Source organism: Saccostrea cucullata, unplaced genomic scaffold, assembly GCF_032062105.1.
Source record: "Saccostrea cucullata isolate Sc308-1 unplaced genomic scaffold, CSIRO_AGI_Scuc_v1 ctg1374, whole genome shotgun sequence".
Taxonomy (NCBI): Eukaryota; Metazoa; Mollusca; class Bivalvia; order Ostreida; family Ostreidae; genus Saccostrea; species Saccostrea cuccullata.
In genome coordinates this window covers 2473-25906 of record NW_026940017.1, presented here as the reverse complement: position 1 = coordinate 25906, position 23434 = coordinate 2473, and the positions used below count along the sequence as shown (strand labels likewise).

Genomic DNA, 23434 nt, shown 5'->3' with positions numbered 1-23434 from the left:
AATGGAGCAGGGAGAACCAATTAGAATGAGTCCTCAATGGAAGCCCGAGCTACAGTACTGTGTTTATTGTTATCAGTTCTCTGTTGAAAAGCTGTAATAGACTGACAAAGTAGATTCAGTCACAGCAAACATTAAAACAAAAAAATACAGAAAGTAGTCCTATAACATATATTTAAACAGGAGACTCATGGGCTTTATTTATCAACTACGCATTCTTAGCTCAGAGTGTTCCGCATTCTCTCTATTACATAAACTATCTTCATGTCATGTAAAAATTTCCTCAAAAATTGGTTACAAATTATGAATCAAATCACATGTCAAAAATGAACATGTACTATAAAAACAAAAGAATCACAGATAGACAGACAGATGAATGAGATTTCATAATTTCTAAGGTCGATACAATGACCCTGTCAGCAAATATACTCTATCATTAACTGACTTTTCATACTAATTGTTAGACCATTATTTATACACTGGATTGTCAACAGAATTTCCCTTTATATCCTGATCGTGACAAGGAGCACACAGTGAATGCGAGTTTGGCAGGGGATGCTCACTCCTCCATGGCACCTTATCCATGGAGCCATTGCCACTGCTCTGATGTTTTAGAAGTCTGTATTTACTATGCTCCAAAATCTTTATTGTTTAATGGACTTCTGAACCTAAATACTTTTTGATATTTCCATATATTTTTTCATTTACTGCCACAGCACATTCGCAAAATGCACCTTTACAAAAGCGGGGAACAATGGACCACAATGCCGTAATGCCAAAGACAAATGAGGTTAGAAAAATGGCATCTACAGTGACTGTACTGTGAAGGTGATGAAAATATATTACTGATCTTAGAGAAGGTTGAACCTTAATATCCTTGGTAAGATGAGAAAGAAGTTTTTTTTGTACCACGCTTGAAAAGTGGGGGATATTAATTTGGGTCTGTCTGTCCGTCTGTCTAGCTGTCCATCCGTCCGTCCGTCATTCTGTCTGTCTGTAACGCTTTCGTTTCCAAACGATATCTCGAGAACCCTTTAAGCTTTCGCAATGAAATTTTGCATAGCAACTCCCTATGGACTAAAGAAGAACTCTATTGATTTTGAGGTCAAAAGGTCAAAGATCAAGGTAATAAATTTGCAAATTCTGTCTGTTATAACACTTTTGTTTCCACGATGTCTCGAGAACCCTTTGAGCTTTTGCAATGAAATTTTACATAACAACTCCCTGTGGCCTAAGGAAGACCCCTATTGATTTTGAGGTCAAAAGGTCAAAGTTCAAGGTCGTGAATTTATACATTCTGTCTGTATGAAACATTATCCTTTCCGGGCGATATTTCAAGAAGATTTTGAGCTTTTGCAATGTAATTTTATATCAAAACTCCCTAGGACCTCTCTTACCCTTCTCAAAGTGTCCCGTCCCATTTGTTTTATTAGTATTTATTGTATTACGTCACTATTTTTAGCACTGGGGCATGAGGAAAGTTAGTACGTATAAAACAGGTTCTCGGTGGACTTTATATCCTTTATACATCTATTAGAACTGTTTAATAAAGGTTAAATTAGACATCGTTCATTGTGTAAAATTTTGACAATATCGAACGTGTATATATACATGTATGTGACTTCATCTTTGCATATAATTTATGCCAGTGTAAAGCAGTTCCATGGTCTACTGGTATGTCTCACACTTCACATGTGAGAGGGCCCAGGTTCGCATCCCAGATGATCCATTTTTTTTTTTGTTTTTTGTTGAAATACTTTTTTTTTTAGCTAAATGATAGTATTCAGCATGTGTAATGAAAAATTTGAGGTCTTGCTTGTACAAACTCTTAAAATCATCATTACAGTGTGATAATAAATATTCCATTTAAAAAGAATCTTCTATACACATAATAAAGGATAAGCAATCAAATCTTTATATCCATATTGGCATATTTTATTTGCTTCAGTATACATGTATACATTGAATAATTCTACAAATTCAGTCAAGGGGATCCGACCCCCTCCCCCCTCCCCCTGAACTGTGCCTGGTTTACTTTTTCCCTAAGCGGGAGACACAAATTCTCTGAATTAGCTTGTTTTAAATAAGAGGACCATACCATGGGCCACATTGCTCACCTGAGCACAATCACAAATCAGTTCAGTATTGAAAAATTCACTATTGGGGAGAGGGGCATGAATTTCAAACTATCTTATGATATGCTTCCATATCAATATAACAAATGGTTTTGCTGTTGTTGAACAGCAGATTTTTTCCCCTATATACTGCATGTGTCCATGAATTGGTGTATTCAAAATTTAGCAGAATCAAGAGGTATAGAGTTGTTAGCGTAATCAAGAATTTGCGCTACACATGTCCATGCCATGTTTTGTATTAGTTAATGATTTCTTAGTGGTATTCATAAATTAGCGCATTATTGTATGTGTCAAAGCCGCTAAAATATGAAGCTCCTTTTTTAGTACACATACAGTATTCCTTTGTAAAAATTTGTTCCCCCATTGTGGTCCCACCCTACCTCCTTGGGTCATCATATGAATATATTTCTACATTAGCTGAGGATGTTTCCATAACAATATGACTAAACAAAGATTTTCTGTTATTTAAAAGAAGAATCCAATATATTCATATGTAAAACTTTGATCCCTCATTGTCACCCATCTTACCTTACCCCCTGGTTGATGATCTGCATAAACTTAAATCTGCACTACCTGAGGATGCTTCCATATCAGTATGACTAATAATGACTAATAATTTTTGGATAAATTTTTAGCAAATTTGCGAGTTCATTGCATTGGCAAAAATATTTTCTTAAAAATAAATTACCAATAAGAAAATGTAAACAAAGCAGTGGTAATTCGCAATATTTTGAAACGTAAAAATTAATCAACACCATTTTGACCCGAATTCGCAAAATAAAATCGACCCAGTTTTACGGTTTGTTTTTGTGATGTTCCTCTTTGTAAAATTTCAATCCTCCATATCGACCCACCCTTCCTTTAAGGGTTACCATTGAACAAACTTGAATCTACACTATCATCACTTAGCATCACTTCTCTTCCTAGGAAAATTTCTTCTCTCTACTACATTTTAAATTTTCAGCATACAACATAAGGACAAACTGAACAACAAAGACCCATACTCCTAATCTTTTAGGTGGAGGGTGGAGGTGGGGATTTGATTTATCATCACATGATCTTAAGAGCTTCCATGCAGTATGTCACACTGAGTGGCATTAAGGAAGTATCAGCTAACACCTGAATGCTAGCTTTAAGGGGTTAACCATTGTTCTTAAAATTCTCCTTCCTGCGGGTATATTCAGTTGACAGCATCACGATTTTATTAAGCTTGGATATTATCTGAACTTTTCTACAGGAACTCTAGGATTATACTTACATTGGTTGGTTTAATCGCAACATCACATGACTTGAACAAAATTAGACTGAAATTTAAACAGCGTATGATACTTTCTAATGAGGAATCATATTCTTAGCTTTACGAGGGTAAATGAAGATGCATGCTTATTCTTTTAGCATTCATGAGATTTGAAATTCTCATCAATCATGGAACAAAGTTTCTGTGTTCCGACACAGACAAAGGGTGACAGTAAAGAAAGCCTATTGACATATCAGTCGGCAGTTGTACATCTCTTGGAGGAAGTGGCATTTTGAAGAAGTAAATAATTTGGTTTTTCCACAATAAAAGATGTCTTAATTAACAAGTACCACCTGCATATTTTGAATGTTAAGTATCAATCCCTCTTGGAACAAAAGATTTCCTATTTATAACAATCTTCATGTATTTCATTGACCTCATAGGATTGTGAACATGCATGAAGAAATTCTTTCAAATTAAAATCAAACAAAAGGACTATTATAAAACATCGTTTGCTGTCACAAAAAACAAGACACTGTGTGGGACTGAAAATGGTAAAAAGACATAATTAAATCATGTTTAACCAGATTTGAAAAAAAATTAACAAAAATCAAATTAAAACAATTTTTTTAAAAATTCGCACCAGATGTGAACATGTAGATCGTTAAAAAATGTTACTGGATGTCTGCATGTTTGATGTGCATATCTGCATCTCCTTGAAGCACTACATACAGAAATCAATACATGCCCATCTAAAAATAATCTAACATTCAGCTGTCCCACCCCTGAGATGGGACAAGCTCGTTCTCCTAGCATTTCCCATCAATGTCCCATCAAATCTTACCTGTGTGGAGAATCATGGCTTGTTCCTAACACAATTCCTGTTCTAACTACGTTTTTCCAGTCAAAATATTTGACATATTTCAGTTTTGGAAATGCCAAAAAGCTCACACTGTTGGCAGAAAAAACCCCTCTCTCTAGTCATACACACTTTCAGCTCCACGGCTAGACATCTATTACATAACTCTGACCCAATTATGGAGTACCTTCAAGGCCGAGCAAACTACATCCTAGTTTCAAGATTTGAAAAAAAAAACTGTCCTCTAAGAGACAGGTGATTTAGGTATGAACTGGTCAGAACTATTAGAACTTATATATGTGCCTACGGCCTTCTTTGTTGCTTTATGCATTTGACTGGTGTGAAACCTAAAAGAATTTAATGATTTATTATTATCAAGACAATGTGATTACACAGGTAACATGTCACCTAATACGGTCCCACTTCTACCAGCTGGATTAACCTACATTTGACAAATCCTGTTCACGTTAAAAAAGAAAAATTTCCAGTAAATTCAATCTTTTGATCTAATTCATCTCCAATTGCAATGAAATGTGCAGAAATCTGTTTATGCAACCTTGGAGTTCATCATATAATCTGTGTACAAGGTAGGTAGGTCATTTTACTGGACACCATTTCACTGAAGCTGAACTATATTTTTTATCAAGTTCCTTGTTTTAAGCATCTTTTCACATATGAAGAGGATCTCCACTTTCGTAAGTACTTTTTCACAAATGAATAGGATATAAGAATATACTTTAACACTTATTAGGGAATCTCAACTGCCAGCTTTTTTCACCTATGTCACCTCAAATGAGATGTGTCACATAAAAACTGGGCTGGTTCAGACACATGGATGACCTGAAGTAAAACTAGAGGTATTGTGAGCACTGAGCTCAATAAATGATACCCCCTGCCTCCCATATGATTATAATAGCAAAGTCCATGTTTTGAAAAAAATCCCTCTCCATCCATAACAGTCGGACAGCTGTACAGATAGAGGGACATCCCGATCACTATATACCCTCCCACTTTTTAAGTGGAGGGTATGAAAAAACCTGATTTACTGTAAAATCAAATATTTTCAAGGTTCCAGGAAAAACATCTGTTCAAGGGAATTTGATTTTGTGGATGAAGAATTATTGAGTAATTATGCAAAATTTTACATTCCATGGTGGGCATAAATTTGTAGGTCTCTTCGAAAAACAACGGAAAATTAATCTCCCATGAAAATTTATGATTTCACAGTATTCAACTTTTCAGAAATATTGGTAACAGGGGACATTATTCCACAGCAAGATCCTCTAGCAAATTTTTCCCCTTACCAACTGATAGATGCTACTTGTTATATCCCCCACAAAAGTCAAATTTTGAAAAGTTCCTGAAATGTGCTGATATAAATTGTACGAGAAATATAAGTTAACAGAAAATATTATAGTTCCATCTGTATTCACAATTTCTTTTTTATGACGTCACAAACATCTCTCTTTTATAACTGTATGAAATTAAATGAAACTTTCAGAATCTGTGTTACATAGTGCCATTGTGCACCTCCTGTTTGATTGGACACATATTTCAGGTTTCTCATAGCAAAACATGCATATTGCCATTCTTTCTATCATATTGAAGGGTACTTATCTCTTAACCTATACCACTGAATAAAATTTAATGAAACTTTCACAGAATCTTTATGACACAATGCCATTGTGCATCTTCTATTTTACTTTTTGATCTGACACTTATTTTGGGTCTCCTAGAGCAAAACATGAACTTTACCATACTGATCATATGGGAAGCAGGGGGTATACCTCTAATTTTAACTGTATTGCGATACGTATTGCTATATTTTCAATGACAATTACATTGCTCTTTTCCCTATTTTATTATCATCCATCTACAAGCAAGTTAAAAGGTACCAGGTAATCAGAAAAGCTCATTCGAGTTTTAAGCTCAGGTGAGCTAAAAACCAAATAAATCAAATTTTGACTTGACCATATGAAAATTTTGTTTTGTGTTCTGATCTGTGTTTTCTTCTTTCATCAATGTGTCTCTTTTACAATATTTATATATTTCATATATCAATTCTCATCATCTAGTGTCACAGTTAGATGACCTAATGAACTGTATAGACTTGTCTATCCTGTAAGACAACATGGACTTACCTGATTTACAACAGAAACTTACCTGTCTGATGTTACAGTACAATAGGGTCTTGAAAATTGCCTTTAATACACAACTACCTGCCATACACTGCAACACAAAATAGACTTACCTGCTGACATTCCTTGAGCAGACATATCCCCCACAGCTGGGCTCTGTAATACACAAAAAGATCCAGTGTTACTTCTCTTATTAGCTCAACAATGATGTCATATTTATCAATTATTAACTTTTTCAACCTGCACAATTTTTTGCAACCATGTTTTTTCTTTTTAAATTTTAAGTAAATAATAATACAAATTCAGTATAAAAAGTACTATCTGTACTTAAGGCTTTAATTATAGTGCAACAATTAAAACAGTCCTCCCACTCTCTCTTGTTAATGATACTTATTGGATTAATTTAAAAAATAAGTTCTGGGTAGTTTTAACAGCACCTCTCAAATCATCATTAAATATGTAACGTGAAATCTTTGTCCCTCCATTTAATGCAAGACATCGATCGCATTACAATCTAATTCTCCCCCAAGTGTAGCTTGTATATCATTGGTACCCGATGCATCAAACAATAATTTAATCATCTCTACTCGGATTTAATGGTGGCTAAAATGTGTGAAGTCTTTTAATCTGATTGACAATATCCCGATGAGTGAATGGTATGGTAATGTTCTAGTATATCCCCAAACTACCCTAGACCAGGTAACAGATGGAATCTCCCTGTGGGAGAGAGAGGACGACCGTGTGATGTCACCTTGACACACCTGACTGGTGCCAGACAGACAACGCTGCATGTCACCCTATTATCTGTCATCCTTAGTAATTGTCTACCGCAGGACCATAATCACTCAGCCACAGCCACGCATCACAACAGAATGCCAAGCACATTCATTATTGAACAAGCACTATAAAGAATTCCCAATACATGTATATATTAAAAAAAATAATTGTGTTTTGACCTGTTCAATACATTTGTTTTGTCTGTGTGTGTGCTTAAGGTGGCCATTTTCTGTATCCAATCATGAATCATTACTGATATCAAATTGTTAAGGAGGACAATATAAACTTAGCCTATTCTTTTAAAGAAAATGCTACATCATCATCAAGCCACTTATTTTGTTTCAAAATTATTCTACAAAATTCTGAGATTTGCCATCAGAAATGCAACAGCATTAATCATATTGTGAATAAGTGAGACTGTGTTCAGCAACATGCTCATAATAGTACATCCGTATAAGTAGAAATTTTAGCGAGGATTTAATTTTGGCATTATTAGCGAGGCTTTCGAGATCACTAAAATTGAATATCACTAAAAATAAATTGCGTGTTATTTGTACTAGCTTCTATAGTGAACATTTTAAAATCGCTAAAATTACTTCTCCCTATATAAAAATAAAATACCAGTTTTTATGGAGAAATCGCTAAAATTTCCACTCATACGGTATACTAGTGTTCAGCCCATATATTGGATGCTGAGAATTTAATTTAAAAATTGATTATACCTTTAAGCACTGCAGTAGCATGGTGAATTTACTGTTATATCTAATAGTGTACACAAACTTCAGTAAATTTCATGACTTATTTTGTATAGTGCTCTATTGCTTTTTCCCAATTAAAACCATTTTCATTAACCTTGGAAAAAAAAGATGTTTTAAGTCTGTGGTTACAACCAAAAGAGGAATAACTCTAAGCATCACAGCGGCACCAAAACTTGGCATTGGATTTCATTCTAAAAACAACTTTCATAATTAGGAACAACATATTGCCATGAATCATTCAACATTTGAATAATTTTCAATGAAAGCCTCCAATTGCATTTGTTTTTAAAAATAATACTCTTTTCAATTAAGATGACTGATACCTTTCTCACCCTGCAAAATAACTTTTCAAAATGATTTATGATATTTATTCATGATAAGTGGTCATTGGTATTGTATGCTGTCAGAATTAAACCCCTCTAATGGAGATATGATTTAAATGAATTTTTAATTGTTATGTTCCTAATTTCATGAATGAAATTGTTGAGCAACTAAATACTTTTCCATTAACATCATTTTTACTACCAAGTTTTAGACAACTTGTGGTCTTAATTACATGAGTTTAATATCAAAAACACAGAATAGAGAATTACAATGGAGAATTAATAAAACTAACTTGTTAAATGTCATCTTTCTCAATTATATTCTTCTTTATGTGCAATTATGCATAATTATGAAATAAAACACTTTTCTTAAAAGAGACATGAAATAGTTGATACAAAAAAATACGATTTGGTAATTTCCCACACACCAGTTTTTGGGGAATGAAGACGTGAGGCAGTTGTGCGTCAGTTATGAAGACAAGACAATCCATCACGCACCACATACCCACTGCCGAGGGAAGCTGCTAGATACACAAAAAACAAACCACTCCTAATGGCTTACTGGTATCTTTGAAATATGTCGAGTATGTATCAAATTTTAACACAACAATTATTCACATCACAAACTTCAAAATTGTTTATTTTTAAAATTCAATCATTCGGAAGATTTCATAGTTTGGTTAAAGTCTTACATTCCATTAACAGAATGACAGTACTAAACATGTCCTTTCAGATTTTTGATCACTCATCTTTCTTTTCACTTCAGATTTTAAAGATCAAAGTTTCTATCTAAAAATCAATTCTTTTATCTGAAAACATCATTATCATTTCAACATCATGTTTTCAATTTTTTTCAAGCCCATACATATATAAAAAGAATAGGGAGAAATCATATATTCGCAACTAATCATGTTCTCTTAATTACAAAAAAGTGACCAAATATGTTGTGAACCTAAAAGAAATAGCATCTACATAATATATGTGACAAATATTAAAACTAAACAATGGCATTTCTAATATATCAAGATTCTGGAAATTCTAAAGGATTATTTTGTAGTAAAGTGAGAGAGTGCTAGATATATTGTTATGTAGTTGGTAAGTGAGAGAGAGTTCTGTAGTTGGTAAGAGATAGTTCTAGATATATTACTCTGTGGTGGGTTTGAGAAGTTCTGTATGATTTTTGTTATGGAGGTTATGCTGGTGTTCTAGATAATTTGAACTGTGGTGGATGTGAGAGTGTTTTAGAAAATGTATTCTTGGGTGGGTTTGAGTGAATATTCCAGATAATTTGTGGTGTCATGGTTAAAAAAAAATTCTAGATAAACTGTTCTGTGGGTAAGTTAGAGAAATCTAGATAATTTGTTCTAAGGTAGGACAAAGAGAGAGAGAGCTCTTAATGAGAGAGAGTTCTAGATAATTTGTTCTATGGTAGCAAATGAGAGAGTTACCTAGATACTGTATTACATTTGGCTGCATATTCTTTTTAGCGTTTTTGGCAGAAAGAAATAACCGCTAATTCAAGTACAACACTAAATGTCTCACACATATTTCTATCAAGAAGAACATGATATGCGCTAAATCAAATCCATGCTAACTTGTTCAAAATCCAATTTCCGTCAAATATCGTACGTGATAAATATAAAACATTTACAGTAATTTGTACTGTGGTGGTAACTGAGAGAGTTTTTGATGGGTACGTGAGAGTTCTAGATAATTTGTTCTATGGTAGTTAGTGAGAGAGTTCTTCATGCTTAAGTGAGAGTTCTAGATAATTTGTTCTATGGTAGTTAGTGAGAGTTCTCTAGATAATTTGTTGTATGGTAGTTAGTGAGAGAGTTCTTCATGCTTAAGTGAGAGTTCTAGATAATTTGTTCTATGGTAGTTAGTGAGAGTTCTCTAGATAATTTGTTCTGTGATGGTTAGTGAGAGAGTTCTTCTTGCTTGAGTGAGAGTTCTAGATAATTTGTTCTATGGTAGTTAGTGAGAGTTCTAGATAGTTTGTTCTATGGTAGTTAGTGAGAGTTCTCTAGATAATTTGTTCTGTGATGGTTAGTGAGAGAGTTCTTTGATGAGTAAATGAGAGTTCTAGATAATTTGTTCTGTGATGGTTAGTGAGAGATTTCTTCATGCTTGAGTGAGAGTTCTAGATAATTTGTTCTATTCTAGCAAGTGAGAGAGTTCTGTAGATAATTTATTTTATGGTGGTTAGTGAGAGTTATAGATGCTTAAGTGAGAGTTCTAGATAATTGTTCTGTGGTAGTTAGTGAGAGAGTTCTAGATAATTTGTTCTGTGGTGGTTAGTGAGAGTTCTAGATGCTTAAGTGAGAGTTCTAGATAATTTGTTTTGTGGTAGTTAGTGAGAGTGTTCTAGATAATTTGTTCTGTAGTGGTTAGAGAGTTCTAAATCCTAAGTGAGAGTTCTAGATAATTTGTTCTATGGTGGTTATAGAGAGAGGTCTTCATGCTTGAGTGAGAGTTCTAGATAATTTGTTCTGTGGTGGTTAATGAGAGAGTTCTTCATGCTTAAGAGAGAGATCTAGATAATTTGTTCTATGGTAGTTAGTGAGAGTTCTCTAGTAAATTTGTTCTTTGGTAGTTAGTGAGAGAGTTCTTGATGCTTAAGTTAGAGTTCTAGATAATTTGTTCTGTATTATCAAGTGAGAGAGTTCTCTAGATAATTTGTTCTGTAGTGGTGTAAGAAAGTTCCAGATAGTGTAAGTGAGAAAGTTCTTGATGTGTAAGTCAGAGTTCTGGATAATTTGTTTTATCCTGTTAAGTGAGAAAGTTCTAAATAATTTGTTCTGTGGTTATGGTGAGAGAGTTCTAAATAATTTGTTCTGTGGTGGTGAGAGAGTTCTAGATGATTGGTTCTGTAAATGGTGGTTAATGAGAAAGTTCTAAATGTGAATAAAAAAGTTAAATAGCAAATAAAATCTTTCAAAACAGTTCCAATGAGATAGATGTGGTTATTCTCAAGAATCTTAACAATGTGGAATTTCATGAAGTGCACACAAATCCCTGAATTTACAATTGCATGGTTCAAGTGACTATATACCAAATAAGAAAAGAGCTATATAAATTTTATATTCACTGCATTTATTTATGACAAATTTGAAACAATGATCTAAAGTAGTAAAGTTTAATTTTAAAACTGCAAATGAAAAACTTTCACACACAAAAAAATCATAATGAATTTGGTTACTATGTCAATAGACTGCAAGGGACCTTAGAAGGTTTTTTTGCATACTGTATACAGGTAAATTTTTGCCCCTTTCGCCCTACTCTCATCTGGGCGATTTAAAATTGAAAAAAATTAATATAATTTCTTAAACAAAACTATGAATAGGCAAATTTAAAACGGGGTAAAATTGTTTGCAAGAGTAAAAGGGCGAAAATAACACGGGGGCAAAAATAACCCTGTATACAGTATATAAAATTTCCCTAGTTTACAATTCAGAATTTTCGACTTTTACTAGTTTAATGGTCTGAACTATGCAAAAATGTCACATCATGTATTATATAACTAAAATATAACTAAAATAAACCCATTAAGCTTTGTCATTTGAATTCAGTATCAGGAAAGAAGAAGCATGTCTCATATACAGCTGCATTAGAAATAAATTAAATTATGTAATCAGTCTCATTTCATGACTTTTTAAGGAGTTATCAAAAATTCAAATTCCCTTCTGCTTATATAATATATTAGCAAGGATAATTTCAACTCTTACACTCAGTAAATTCTTGGAGCAGGGTTGCTGCCTGCTGTGAAGTAGTCATGTACTTAGAATTGGTGTCAGGGTTAAGTTTAATTGATGACAGATTTAAATTTAAGGTGCTAGTCATCAGATATTTCATTCATATATAAGCAGAATTTTATAATATCACCTATTTACATAAACACGCAGAAAAAGCACCTAGTTTGTTACACTGTCACATTCAAATATTGCTCCACGTGTACAGTGTAAATATAAAACAAAACTTAATGACCTGAGACAATTATGAAAGATGAGGAGGATACAGTGAAATATTAACTGATCTCTGACAGATACTGCGTGTTTGAATGATTCATGTTTGCCTATCTGAGGCAGGTATCCTAGCATGCCTAGTTAGTACTCCAGGTGCTACTTATACACCTATCGGCTTCAACGATCTACAGACAGCACTGAAACATAGTGTAAAAATTGTCATCCTGGTTCAGATGTCAGTATCATACATTTCCTATAATGACTCTGGATTTTTTTCCCAAGATAATTATAATATTAACTGATTGATCATTCTTAATGCTACAAAAGGAACATCGTGCCCTCTGATTTTATTTTTAAATATATTAGGTCTCTCCTACCACTGGATACAAGTACACATAATTCATATGTCACGGTACAGGTGGGAGTTTTGAACATTCCAGATGTGCTCCATATTAAGAAAGTTAATAAGGACAGTACTAGATTAATAACACAAATAAATATGAACCCGGAAGACTCGAAAAATCCTCTTAGATCAGATATGACACACAAGACTTGCCTATATCATAATGTAATTTACATGACCGATCATGCTTACAATTACAGATGGTCTATCTAAATCATTAGCGATATGTAGATATATACAGTCTGGAGTAGCATCGTACTTCCACCTATCGCTGTACGTGAGATCATTGTATACACCTGGTACAGACCCTACTCTCCCCACAATATGCCATCCATTGCCCGCACCTGAGACAGATATTTACCCGTGCAGGTTCTGATAAAAAGTGCATCCCAGCTTAGCATTCCTTTTCACCACTGATAAAATGCAACATTCAGCTTCCCTCACCAGATAAGCCCTTACATGACGATTGTGTGGTTCTTATCTTTTGCGTTGAATCTTGTCTATCAGCCAAGAAAAACTTTGATGGAGTTTTCTTCCCATTTAATTTTACATGGGGCCTGCTGAGAACTACCCTGTCACATTGAATAGCCCCAGAGGAAGATGTCAATTCTTACAATGTTTTTATTTTGGGGGCTCTGAATGGAGGACAGGTCACGCTGGGGTCACCATCTACCTGTACCTCTGTATCAGATTATCTACCAGACAAAACACAGACATAACAAAGACAGTCTGTTTGGGGTCAAGGTCATATGCACACACCAGTGCTGCACTCTCATGATACAATCACAATATTGCATGCTGTGCACCGTTCGTAGGTGTGTTACAGATTTAGACTACACACATATTTTACATACAGAATTTTTTTTATCACTAAAATCAAACATCTTCGATCATTCATTTTGGAAAAATTTATTCACAATATCAATTTGTTCATTTCAATCTTTTCCAGAGTTCACAGTGTTGCATTTTCACGCAGAGCCCCCTGGACCAATAACCCCATAAAGTTACTGTTCCTGTACCAAATTTATCTGTCTTTCTGATGACAAATTAAAAATGTAACTCATGAAAGCCTTAATTGCAATGCACTTATCTTTGTTGTGGTTCAATTTGAAATTTTAACTGTGTGGTTTGATCAAGATTTAGTTTTCAGCTGTGTAATCTCTTTTTCACTCTTTATTAGTTACTACCAGGTACTTCCTTTAATGATCTTAAGGTTGGTCCGTACTTTCAGAATCTTCTGTCAAACTGATAATTTTTTAATTTGAATACCCTGAATAAGTCTTAATCTAACTAAAACACCCATAAAAGATATATCTTTGCAGGTTAATTTTCATACATCATGTCTCAGAGCACATACCTCTAAAAACTCAACAGCCAAAATGGAACATAAAGAGTTGTGATATCATATTTTATTTAGTTATGCATCAAATCACATCAAATTTATGTTAAAACTTATGAAAATCAAAAATATTCATTGCCAAGAGAATATTTGAAATCTTTATTGCAAAACATTACCAAATTGACGTTAAATATGTCCATGTCTTTCAAAAAAAATCTCAAAATATCTTTATTTTTTACAATTCTCAAAATCTAAATTGTTTAGATACCATTTTTTCTTTACAACTATTAAGAATTATACCTAAAGTTAACAAAAACACATACTTTATTATGATTGACCAGAGAATTTTAACAAAACAGTCTTTTGAAGACGTATACCCCCATTTTTGGAATATCATTTTTTTCAATTGTTCATCGCAAAAGTTTTTAAAAAGTAAAAATTAAATGGATGATATACACTTCAAATCAATAAAAATAGATCTCAGTTTAGTTTGCTTAAAAGAAAATTAAAAAGCTTTAGGTCCATAAAAGCAACTAGGAATTTTGTGTCTGTGTATGTACCAAATGACGTACAGATCCTATAGGCAGAGTGCAAAGTGTTAATTTCCATAAATAAGGTATATTAAATGCTTTGTATGCACTATAACACTATAATAAACAAATATATATGTAACGTTTCCGCCTGTTCCAGGGTTTGTTACAATGAAAATAAATTATTGTGGGTCTCCTGTTTCTGAATTTTACCCTTTAACTCTAAATGAAAAGTCAGGTTGCAAATTTATAAAATTTATTATGGTGCAAACAATGAATAACAAATAACAATAAGATAATTGGCAATTAGGCAATAATAAATTATGGGTTACCCGACAATAAAAAGGTATCCGGCTCTACCGGGTTACCCGGATGAATTTATAAACAATGAATCAATTGGGTATGGATCTGCCGGGATTGGCATCAATGAATCAATTGGGTACGGATCTGCCGGGGATTGGCAGATTGGATTACGGATCTGCCGGGCTTGGCAGATTGGGTTACAAATCAATTGGGTATGGATCTGCCGGGCTTGGCAGATTGGGTTACAAATCAAATGGGTATGGATCTGCCGGGCGGTTACCAAATATTGGTAATGGGTTAATTTACCTAATAAGGGGCATCAGATTTTACCCACTTCTGGGGAGTTGGGATTCTTAGAGCTGGTCAGATGTTGATGAGTCTGACCAACGTCCCAGACTGAAGAAAAAGTCCAAAGTGCCTTCTTTATATACCTTTTCATTACTAGGGCCGAATGTATCCACGCGCGAACTGAGCAGTACCGCTCAGTTTAGCGCCATATTTGGGAGAGATGAACGCTTGGCCTAGCTTTGGAATTAAACGTAAAAGGGTGTATTATAGGGAGATAATGGTAGGGGAATGTAAAGAAAAGACTTAGTAATTGATGCCATAGATAATACAGGTAAGAATTGGGGGTTACGGTTCTTGCACATACAATTATGTGCATGATTCAAATGTTTACATGGAGGAAATTCGGGTGACCCTACGATAATACATACAAACATGTTTATACAACATCATTATCAATAGTATGGTGATATTCCCACATCGGACAAATTAAGAAATGAGAAGATACAATATTAATAACACAATATTTAATAATCGGGACAATACAACATGACTGGGGTAGTAAAAACGTAACATATACTTACTAAATTGTTTCCAGTCACCCAAAAAGATTTTATGTCAATGGCCAAGTGATAATCAGAATTTTATAATGATATGTAAAATTAAAACCGGATCCGTAAAAGTATGGGCCTTCCTTAAGTATAATAGCTTTTTATTTTTCTGATGATAAAGTTAGAAATACAATTAAGACAAAGGTAATGATAAATTCTGAGTATATATCTTATCTGCAGATCTATACTGAAAGCAAGAGAACCATGGGCCACATTGCTCACCTGAGTAACTTTGGCCATGCTGATCTTCACCCATCTTCGATAGCCAAGGATTTCTGATACGCTCCTCTCCTCATAAACCCTTGGCCTACGGTGTTCATAGAAATCGGGATTTTTTTCCAGAGTTCTGATTGGATTTCAGTACACCCAGGTCGACCAATCAGCAATTGTTTTTTGAAAATGAGGATATTTGCGTTCAGAATACTTCTTGACTCTTTAATCTCGGAAATGAAAAATGCAAGAAAACAACAATCCGTAAGATAACATTCAATTCTATGAATAGCCATGGTGTCATCCAATATCTTCTAAATATGTGATTAAGAATCTATATTGAAGCTTCAGATTTGTTCTATAAATAATGAATAAACATAACTCAATTATTCCTTCTTAATTATTCTTGAAAAAACTTTGATTTAAATTTGTTTAACTCGTGTCTTTATTTCTGGCGATGACACAATCTGTGTGTACCTGATAAATTCGCGATCACGTGAAGGAAAACAATCCCGTCTTTTGACTTCACCGTATGCCAAGGGTTTATGAGGAGAGGAGCGTATCAGAAACCCTTGGCTAGCGAAGATGATCTTCACCAGATTTTCCCCTTGTAATATCCATTGTGGCCCCCATACTACCCCTCGGGGTCATGATTTGAACAATTTAGAATCTACAATACCCCAGGACGCTTTCACATAAGTTCAGCTTTCCTGACCTAGTGGATCTTGAGAAGGAGATATTTTTTTTAAAAATCTTACATATTTCAATGTTAAACTTGGATTACTCCAGGATGTTTCAAATTTTCTGACCCAGTGGTTCTTGAGATTAAATTTCTTTAAAATTTTTCCTAGCATATATTACAATGTAAAACTTGGGATTCCCTATTGTGGCCCTGCTCTACTTGCTCTGTCTAAAAAATTTAAACTTCCCTACCTAAGGATGCTTTGTACCAAGTTTGGTTAAAATTGGCCCACTGGTTGAAAATGTGAAAAGTTTACAGATAGACAGATGGAGGACAAGGATGATCAGAAAAGCTCAATTGAGCTTTCAGCTCAGGTGAGCTAAAAAGTGATAGATAATCAGAGATATACCCATTAAAAAAATAGTAGTTGATCATTCCCATTCCCATTTTTTTAAAAACCAGCAAGCTATTGATCTGCAGCTTATATGATGAAAAATTGTTGAGGAATTCAGCCCATATATAGTGTGTACCTGATCCCTTTCTTTGGGTTTTATTTTGCAGAAAGTTTACAGTGTGCCTCATTAAAGCAAATATACACGTTTTACATAGTTACACTAAATGAACATGTATGTTCTGAAGAAAGTGATGGTAAGTATCTTGTTTCTTACTGCTAATTAATGAAAATAATCGGCACAACAATAAAGGATAGACACCTCAATTCTATTACTGTAGATTCCTTTATTTTTCGCGAGTACTTATTATCACGAATTGCCTCTTCAACGTCAAATCACGTGAATAATAATTTGAAAATGGACGGTTGATCAAGAGATTTTACATATATATTTCAGCACCATAAAAATAAAAGCGAGTAATTTTATTTCATGCGTGGTGCTTCTCGCGAAATTACATGATAGTGTTAATTCCACCCGTATAATTAGGAATCTACAGTACCCTATTTTTTTCAAATTTTTAATACTTTTTACCCTCGTAATAATTGACAAGTTATTTTTTAAATCTCTAAACTAAACATCATTTACTTTTATTACTGATACAACAGACAAAATTTTAAATTTATTGACCCTCCAGAATATTTGTTGGTTCTCAAGCTGATGAAAAGGTGTTAAATTTGTACAATTTTCTTTTGACATATCTTACTTATTATCATTGAACATGTATTGTTTTCAGTTTGAGTTCAGAGATGTGTTCCACAGGGTTAAGATCTAATAATAAAAGAGAATGCCTAAAGATAAAATTAAATCTTGTTATAAAAGCATAAAACTGCCAATAACACCAAAAAAGAAGAAGGGGGAAAACTTGGTCCAGTTATGCCAACACTTAGAATGGAAGATGGCAATCCTCTTTCTTTCCAGGTTTTCATCCAAAATAGCATTATTTTTTAACAATAATATCACTTGAAATAATTTTAAATTGCCTTAATGTCTTTCGAAGAATCTATTATGTCAAAAATTTATTTTTCATATAGATCCGGTTCTTAGTTATTGCTGCTATAAATAATTCTGAAATGCCTAAAAATCTTCTCTTTTTTATCTATGCTGTCAGCTTTTTTTTAAGATTATAAAAATACTATCTTTTTTTTTTTTTTTTTTTTAAGAAATTTAAGAATAATTTAAGTATATTATTTTTTATAATTAATTCTGTCAATCCGAACAATTTTCATATAAAAAGATTTTACTAGAAAATCCAACTGAGATGTGTTTTTAATTTTGCATTTTTCGTAAATATAAACTAATTTATCCCTCATCCCTAATTAAAAAATAAAGTTCAAACTTCATATATATTTTATTAGTATATGTATTGTAAAGTATGTTTACTTCATTGGGAGAAAAGAAATTTTACATGTTGAAATTGAAACATTTGTATAAAAAAAAAAAAAAAAAAAAAAAAAAATACATTACAGTCATTATGAAAAGGTTCTGAATCATATAGAGCATGCACCAACAGATGATGATTCAGTAGATCCTGCTATTATACACACAACATAAAACATAAAACAGACAGACAGACAATGTAAAATTACCTGCACTCCCGCCCACAAGCTGATGTCTTCTCTCTGGTGCCGATCAGCCATGTTGAGCCCATAGCAGTCAGGACTGAAAAAACAATAGGCAATCTTTATCATATTTGTAGTACAATTCAGCCAAAAAAAAAGATGTACATTTGTTTGAAGTATAATTCCAGAAATGCATGTGGAATTCAAAAACAAAAGAAATATTTTTTGGTTCCTTTTTTTGATCATACTTCATTCAAATTCTTTCAAGGCATGTTTTCCTTTTCCTAATGATATACAACTAAAACCTATGACAGAGATTTCACATCGCTGAGTGTATCTGTAAATTTTTTCCCCAAAATTTTAGATACAAATTTGACTGGGTTTTTTTTTTAAGTTGTGCAGTATGCTGCAGCAGGTTTTTTTGATTACATCTTTTGGCTGCAGCCTGAGGAGTACGGGGAGAAAGCGACACCACTAATACAAAGTGACATTTATTAAAGTTAAAAGCCCCGCTGATCTTGACAGGCAATCCACAACCTCTAGAGTTAGACCCATCAACGAGCGGGTCAAGAGCACCTCTTAAAAGAGCAGCAAGTTTTATTTTCTTTTTTGAAAGAGATAAACATCTCGCATAAAAAACTCCTGTGGTTCTCGTTTTTTCCCACTCCCACTATAATAGCTTTTTATTGGTTATAAACCTTCCCAATAATTCTAACATATCATTTACTTTCTGTCCTGGTTTTATTTACATACACCATATCCAGAATGGTCCAGAGTTTGCCAACAACATACCCATGTGCAGCAGAATCTATACTGAAAACATCAGTTTTCTTACCCTAAAATTGAATGATTTATAATGAGTACAGGTTTTTATCCTGTCTCAAACTGTCAGGAGTGAAAGTACAGCCATACATATTACATAATAAAAGTGATTAGTGACACAACATGCCATAAATTCTTATTCTGTGCATTTAGAATTTCACTTTATCTAATCCAAATGATAAATTCTTCTAAGATTCCATGACCTTCAGCTCAGGGTCACGTAAAATGGTGTCACATCCGTTCATCCGCAACCATTTCCATCACATGGGAAGGAGCGATGCCAAATCCTCTGCCAATTCTACAGCTCTGACACATGACAGAGTTGAATATATCAGGAAGCAGGCACCTGAGATCACACATACAGGAAGTCTTTACACAGGGAGAAAGTCTAAAGTACAAGGTTATCATTAACACACCTTACAGGGGGCATCCAGTGGAATGACCCCCACAGGTGCAGGTCATGTGCAGGTCAGAGGTCAATGGTTTCATCCACTGGGGATTTTGAAGTGGTCAAGAACTTCTGATGCTGTTATCTGAGATTAACCATTTATTTAACAGGCGTTCTCTTAGAAATGTGATCCTATGACCAAAGGATATGAAGATTCGAAAATTCAATATGAACATCAGCATCTGAGTAGATGCTTAAGTGGTCAAGAGAACCTTGTGGTAATTATAACTAATTCAATGTCAAATCAGATAAGTGACCTTACAGATGTAGGTCAAGAGACATGATTGCTGCAGAAAGTGGCCATATTGCTTGCACTGTCAATTTATTAAAACACAGATGCCATGGGCACTGCATATTTGTGAATCTACAGTGTTTCAAATATCAGAAAGCATTTTGCATAAAAATATTAAAATAAAACAAAATATTAAAGATGTTTTTTAAACAAAATATATTTCAAAACATATTAATATTCATGTACATAATGTACATGTATAGAGTGTTCTCTACAGACGACACTAAGCCAGGAAGTGTACAAACAGATCTGTGCCCAGGCTAGCTAAGTAGGACAAAGGAATGACTGGCTACAGCTCACATTACAGTAGATGTATAGCCCCATCAGTCTCCATTCACATGCTCACTATTTACAGGTCTGAGGCTGAATGTTTAATGATTTAGCTAAGTTGTCATTACATAAGCTAACTGCACCTGTCTGCAATATGTACCATTTATTTCTTGCACTGATGCAAGAGAACTGCCAGATGAAGAAAAGGTTTTAACCCAACATCAATCCGTATATTTGGTGCAGTACAAAATTAACAAGACCCAGGGGCAACAATGCTCACCTGTGTCATTAATTCTTCATCAGATTTTTGCCTACAACTTCTAATGTAAAACTTTGATTGCCTATTTTGGCCCCTGACCCTATCCCTGTGAGATCATGACTACACTAAATGGGAATCAATGTTTCCATTCAATATGTCTAATCTGGCCTTTGCTGTTCTTGAGTATTTTAAAATAAACATTCCAAAGTAAAACTTTGATTGTTATTGTGGCCCAACTCTGGTCTTATGGGTCCCTATTTAAACTTGAGTTTACACTGTATTCTTCCCTTGAAGGAGAGCATGACCCTTTATTTGAGGAAAATTACACAATGAAGATGTCACCAAAGACAATAACAACAGACAATAGACATACTAATATCAAGAAAGCTCACTTGAGCATCTAGTTCAAGTGAGCTAAAAAGAAAAGACAGCTAGAACCCAAATGGAAAGCTAATTTCAGTATAAATTCTAGGAAATATTAATATCAGTTATTACCTGGGTAGGTATGTTGACCGTCAAAATGACCAAAGGTTCACGACTCACAAGTATTATTGGGCCATAATTCAACCCATATGTCATAATGGGCAGTTTAAAATTTAAATTTGACACTGGATACCTCAAAAATCTATATTCTCAATGTCATGGATGGGTCAGAATGATTTGGAATTACAGTGAAATTTGTCTTCTCTGAATGTTGTGTATTCTGATATCTTACCTAATACGATGTAAAGCTTAACTCCTAATTCCAATTGATTCAGTCATTTTAATTTTTTAAAATGTATAATCCAGATTGTTTTCTAATCTGGTCAATTTTTATGGAACCAATGGTGGCTGGATTAGACAGGTTCTTTCTATACCAAACATTTTTTGTTTATCAAAGAATTTTACCTAATTCCCAGTAAATATCAAAATTGAGTTCAAGATAACAAGGTTTGACTGTAATACAAAATTATCATAACATGAATTTTGATCATTTTTCTTTGACCTATATATTGTCAAATATTATCCATGGTCATCTTGAATTCAAATCTGGGCTCATCCTTCGGTCATTTAAATGTCAACAAATTAAACCACGTCTCATTTTTATACAGTAGAACAAGCATCTTCAAATAATTTCAGATAATCATCAACTTTTGTTTACTGTAGATGTACTTTTTTCCACGGGGTCATAATTCCACGGGATCACAATATCAGTTTAATCCGCCGGTAAAAAATTATGCGGATTCTTGACATATCAAAAAATATTATACAGTGCCTACATTGAAAAATGACTATTGTTTTGCTCAAATATATGCACATATATCCTGTGCATATTTGGTGTTTTCAAAGATCAACTTTGCGAGTATAATGATCAAATGACTGAGAACAACAAATGTATGTGGAACGTTCTCGCCAGCTCGGATCTCGCTAGGAACAACCATTAAAAATTGTATGAAGAATATTTTTTCTGAGTGTTACACTCACTGGAAAAATGCAGTTCATAAAGACCTTCATCTACAGTTATCAACACTGAAGCCTATTCGTGTTATTGTTGGGTGGCGGATCAATGCACACCAGTCCGTTCAAACAGAAACCCATGTTCAAGGCTTTGGGAAATCGAGGATTCTTTCAGGAGTCAAAAAGCGACAATTTGTAGATCCCCTGATCGTGAACTGTGACTGGTTAAATTGTGCTGGTGTCGCATAATTTACATTCCAGATGACTTGGTGTTTTATTCATTTTGATATGCGTTTCCAGGCACTAGTATATAGGTCCCTAGCTTGTCGTAATTTTTAAACCAAATATTAAATATTTCAAACATCATTAGTAGCCAATTTTTAGGTTCACATCCATTCAAATCAGGTGTTGAACAATTCAATCAATTACAAGTCAATAACAAAGGGATCTGAAAACTGCAGTAAAAACACCGGTCTTAGCGTCTGTTTAATTGGATCCGCTTGAGAACAATAGTCGTGTGACATGTCCATTAGCTGAAATTGTTGGGTAGGGGAGTTCAAATTTAATGCAAGCATATTTAGGCAACAAAAAAATATTAATTTTAGAGAATGAGGTGATTATTCTTTGAGTTCTCAAACAGAGAGCTTAAGGTCAGACGAGACGTTCCCTAAAATCTGTTTTGTATATCTTCGTAAAGAATGAAAAATATTCAAAATTTTAATAACATTCTGATTTCTAAACCAGTTTCTAAACGTTTTTAAAAAATCCAAATTGAACACTTAAAAATTTGAAATTGGAAAATTATTTTTCTTCCCTAAAGGATTATATAAGAAAAACTTCCCCTGGTATCTTGCAGAAATGCCTGGTAAGGTACCTCAATTTTTCGTGAGTAAACATGTTTTAGTAGCAATACTTTAATGACAAACTCTTGGAAAAATTTATCTATTATTAAGGAACGTCTCGTCTGTCCTTAACAGGTTTCACGTTGTTTTCACCCATTAAGGAAAGATATACAAAGAAAATATACATGTATACATACGTGTTAATTATGTAGTACCTTTATACCCTCATTAATTTGATGCATTTCATTCCCAAATGCACTTTTAAGTATGCTGTGACAAATTTCCACGGAAATTTGGTGACCACGTTCATAGCGTAAATTAATCCAACGTGGAAAAAAGTACGTCTACAGTTTAATTAGGATTCTTTCTAAAATTCATCATTTTTTAAAGGCATCTGATATATAGCATCACCACCTTATTTGCAACACTTAACTCAACTTCAATCTCCAATATACAGTAAATCTGGAAATTTTACGTCAATTTTACTTTGTGAATTCCGGT

At 33.8% G+C, this 23434-nt stretch overlaps 1 protein-coding gene across 4 annotated transcripts in view; it reads right to left on the bottom strand.

Annotated features, from left to right (window-relative positions):
* The window catches only part of LOC134254476 (zinc finger protein rotund-like), a 63521-nt gene extending 44571 nt beyond the window's left edge, over positions 1 to 18950 (bottom strand). Inside the window, exons 1-3 of one of the 4 annotated variants that reach the window (XM_062736978.1) lie at positions 18812 to 18950; positions 18591 to 18663; positions 6480 to 6522 (exon numbers count right to left, since the gene is read on the bottom strand). In XM_062736978.1, the coding sequence (XP_062592962.1) occupies positions 6480 to 6522; positions 18591 to 18663; positions 18812 to 18816 (121 nt within the window). In that variant the 5' untranslated portion in view covers positions 18817 to 18950. Of the gene's footprint in view, positions 1 to 4213; positions 4416 to 6479; positions 6523 to 12936; positions 13032 to 18590; positions 18664 to 18811 lie in introns of those variants that run through there. The other 3 variants (XM_062736981.1, XM_062736980.1, XM_062736983.1) reach the window with 3 other exon arrangements.
* Positions 18951 to 23434: the final 4484 nt, after the last annotated feature.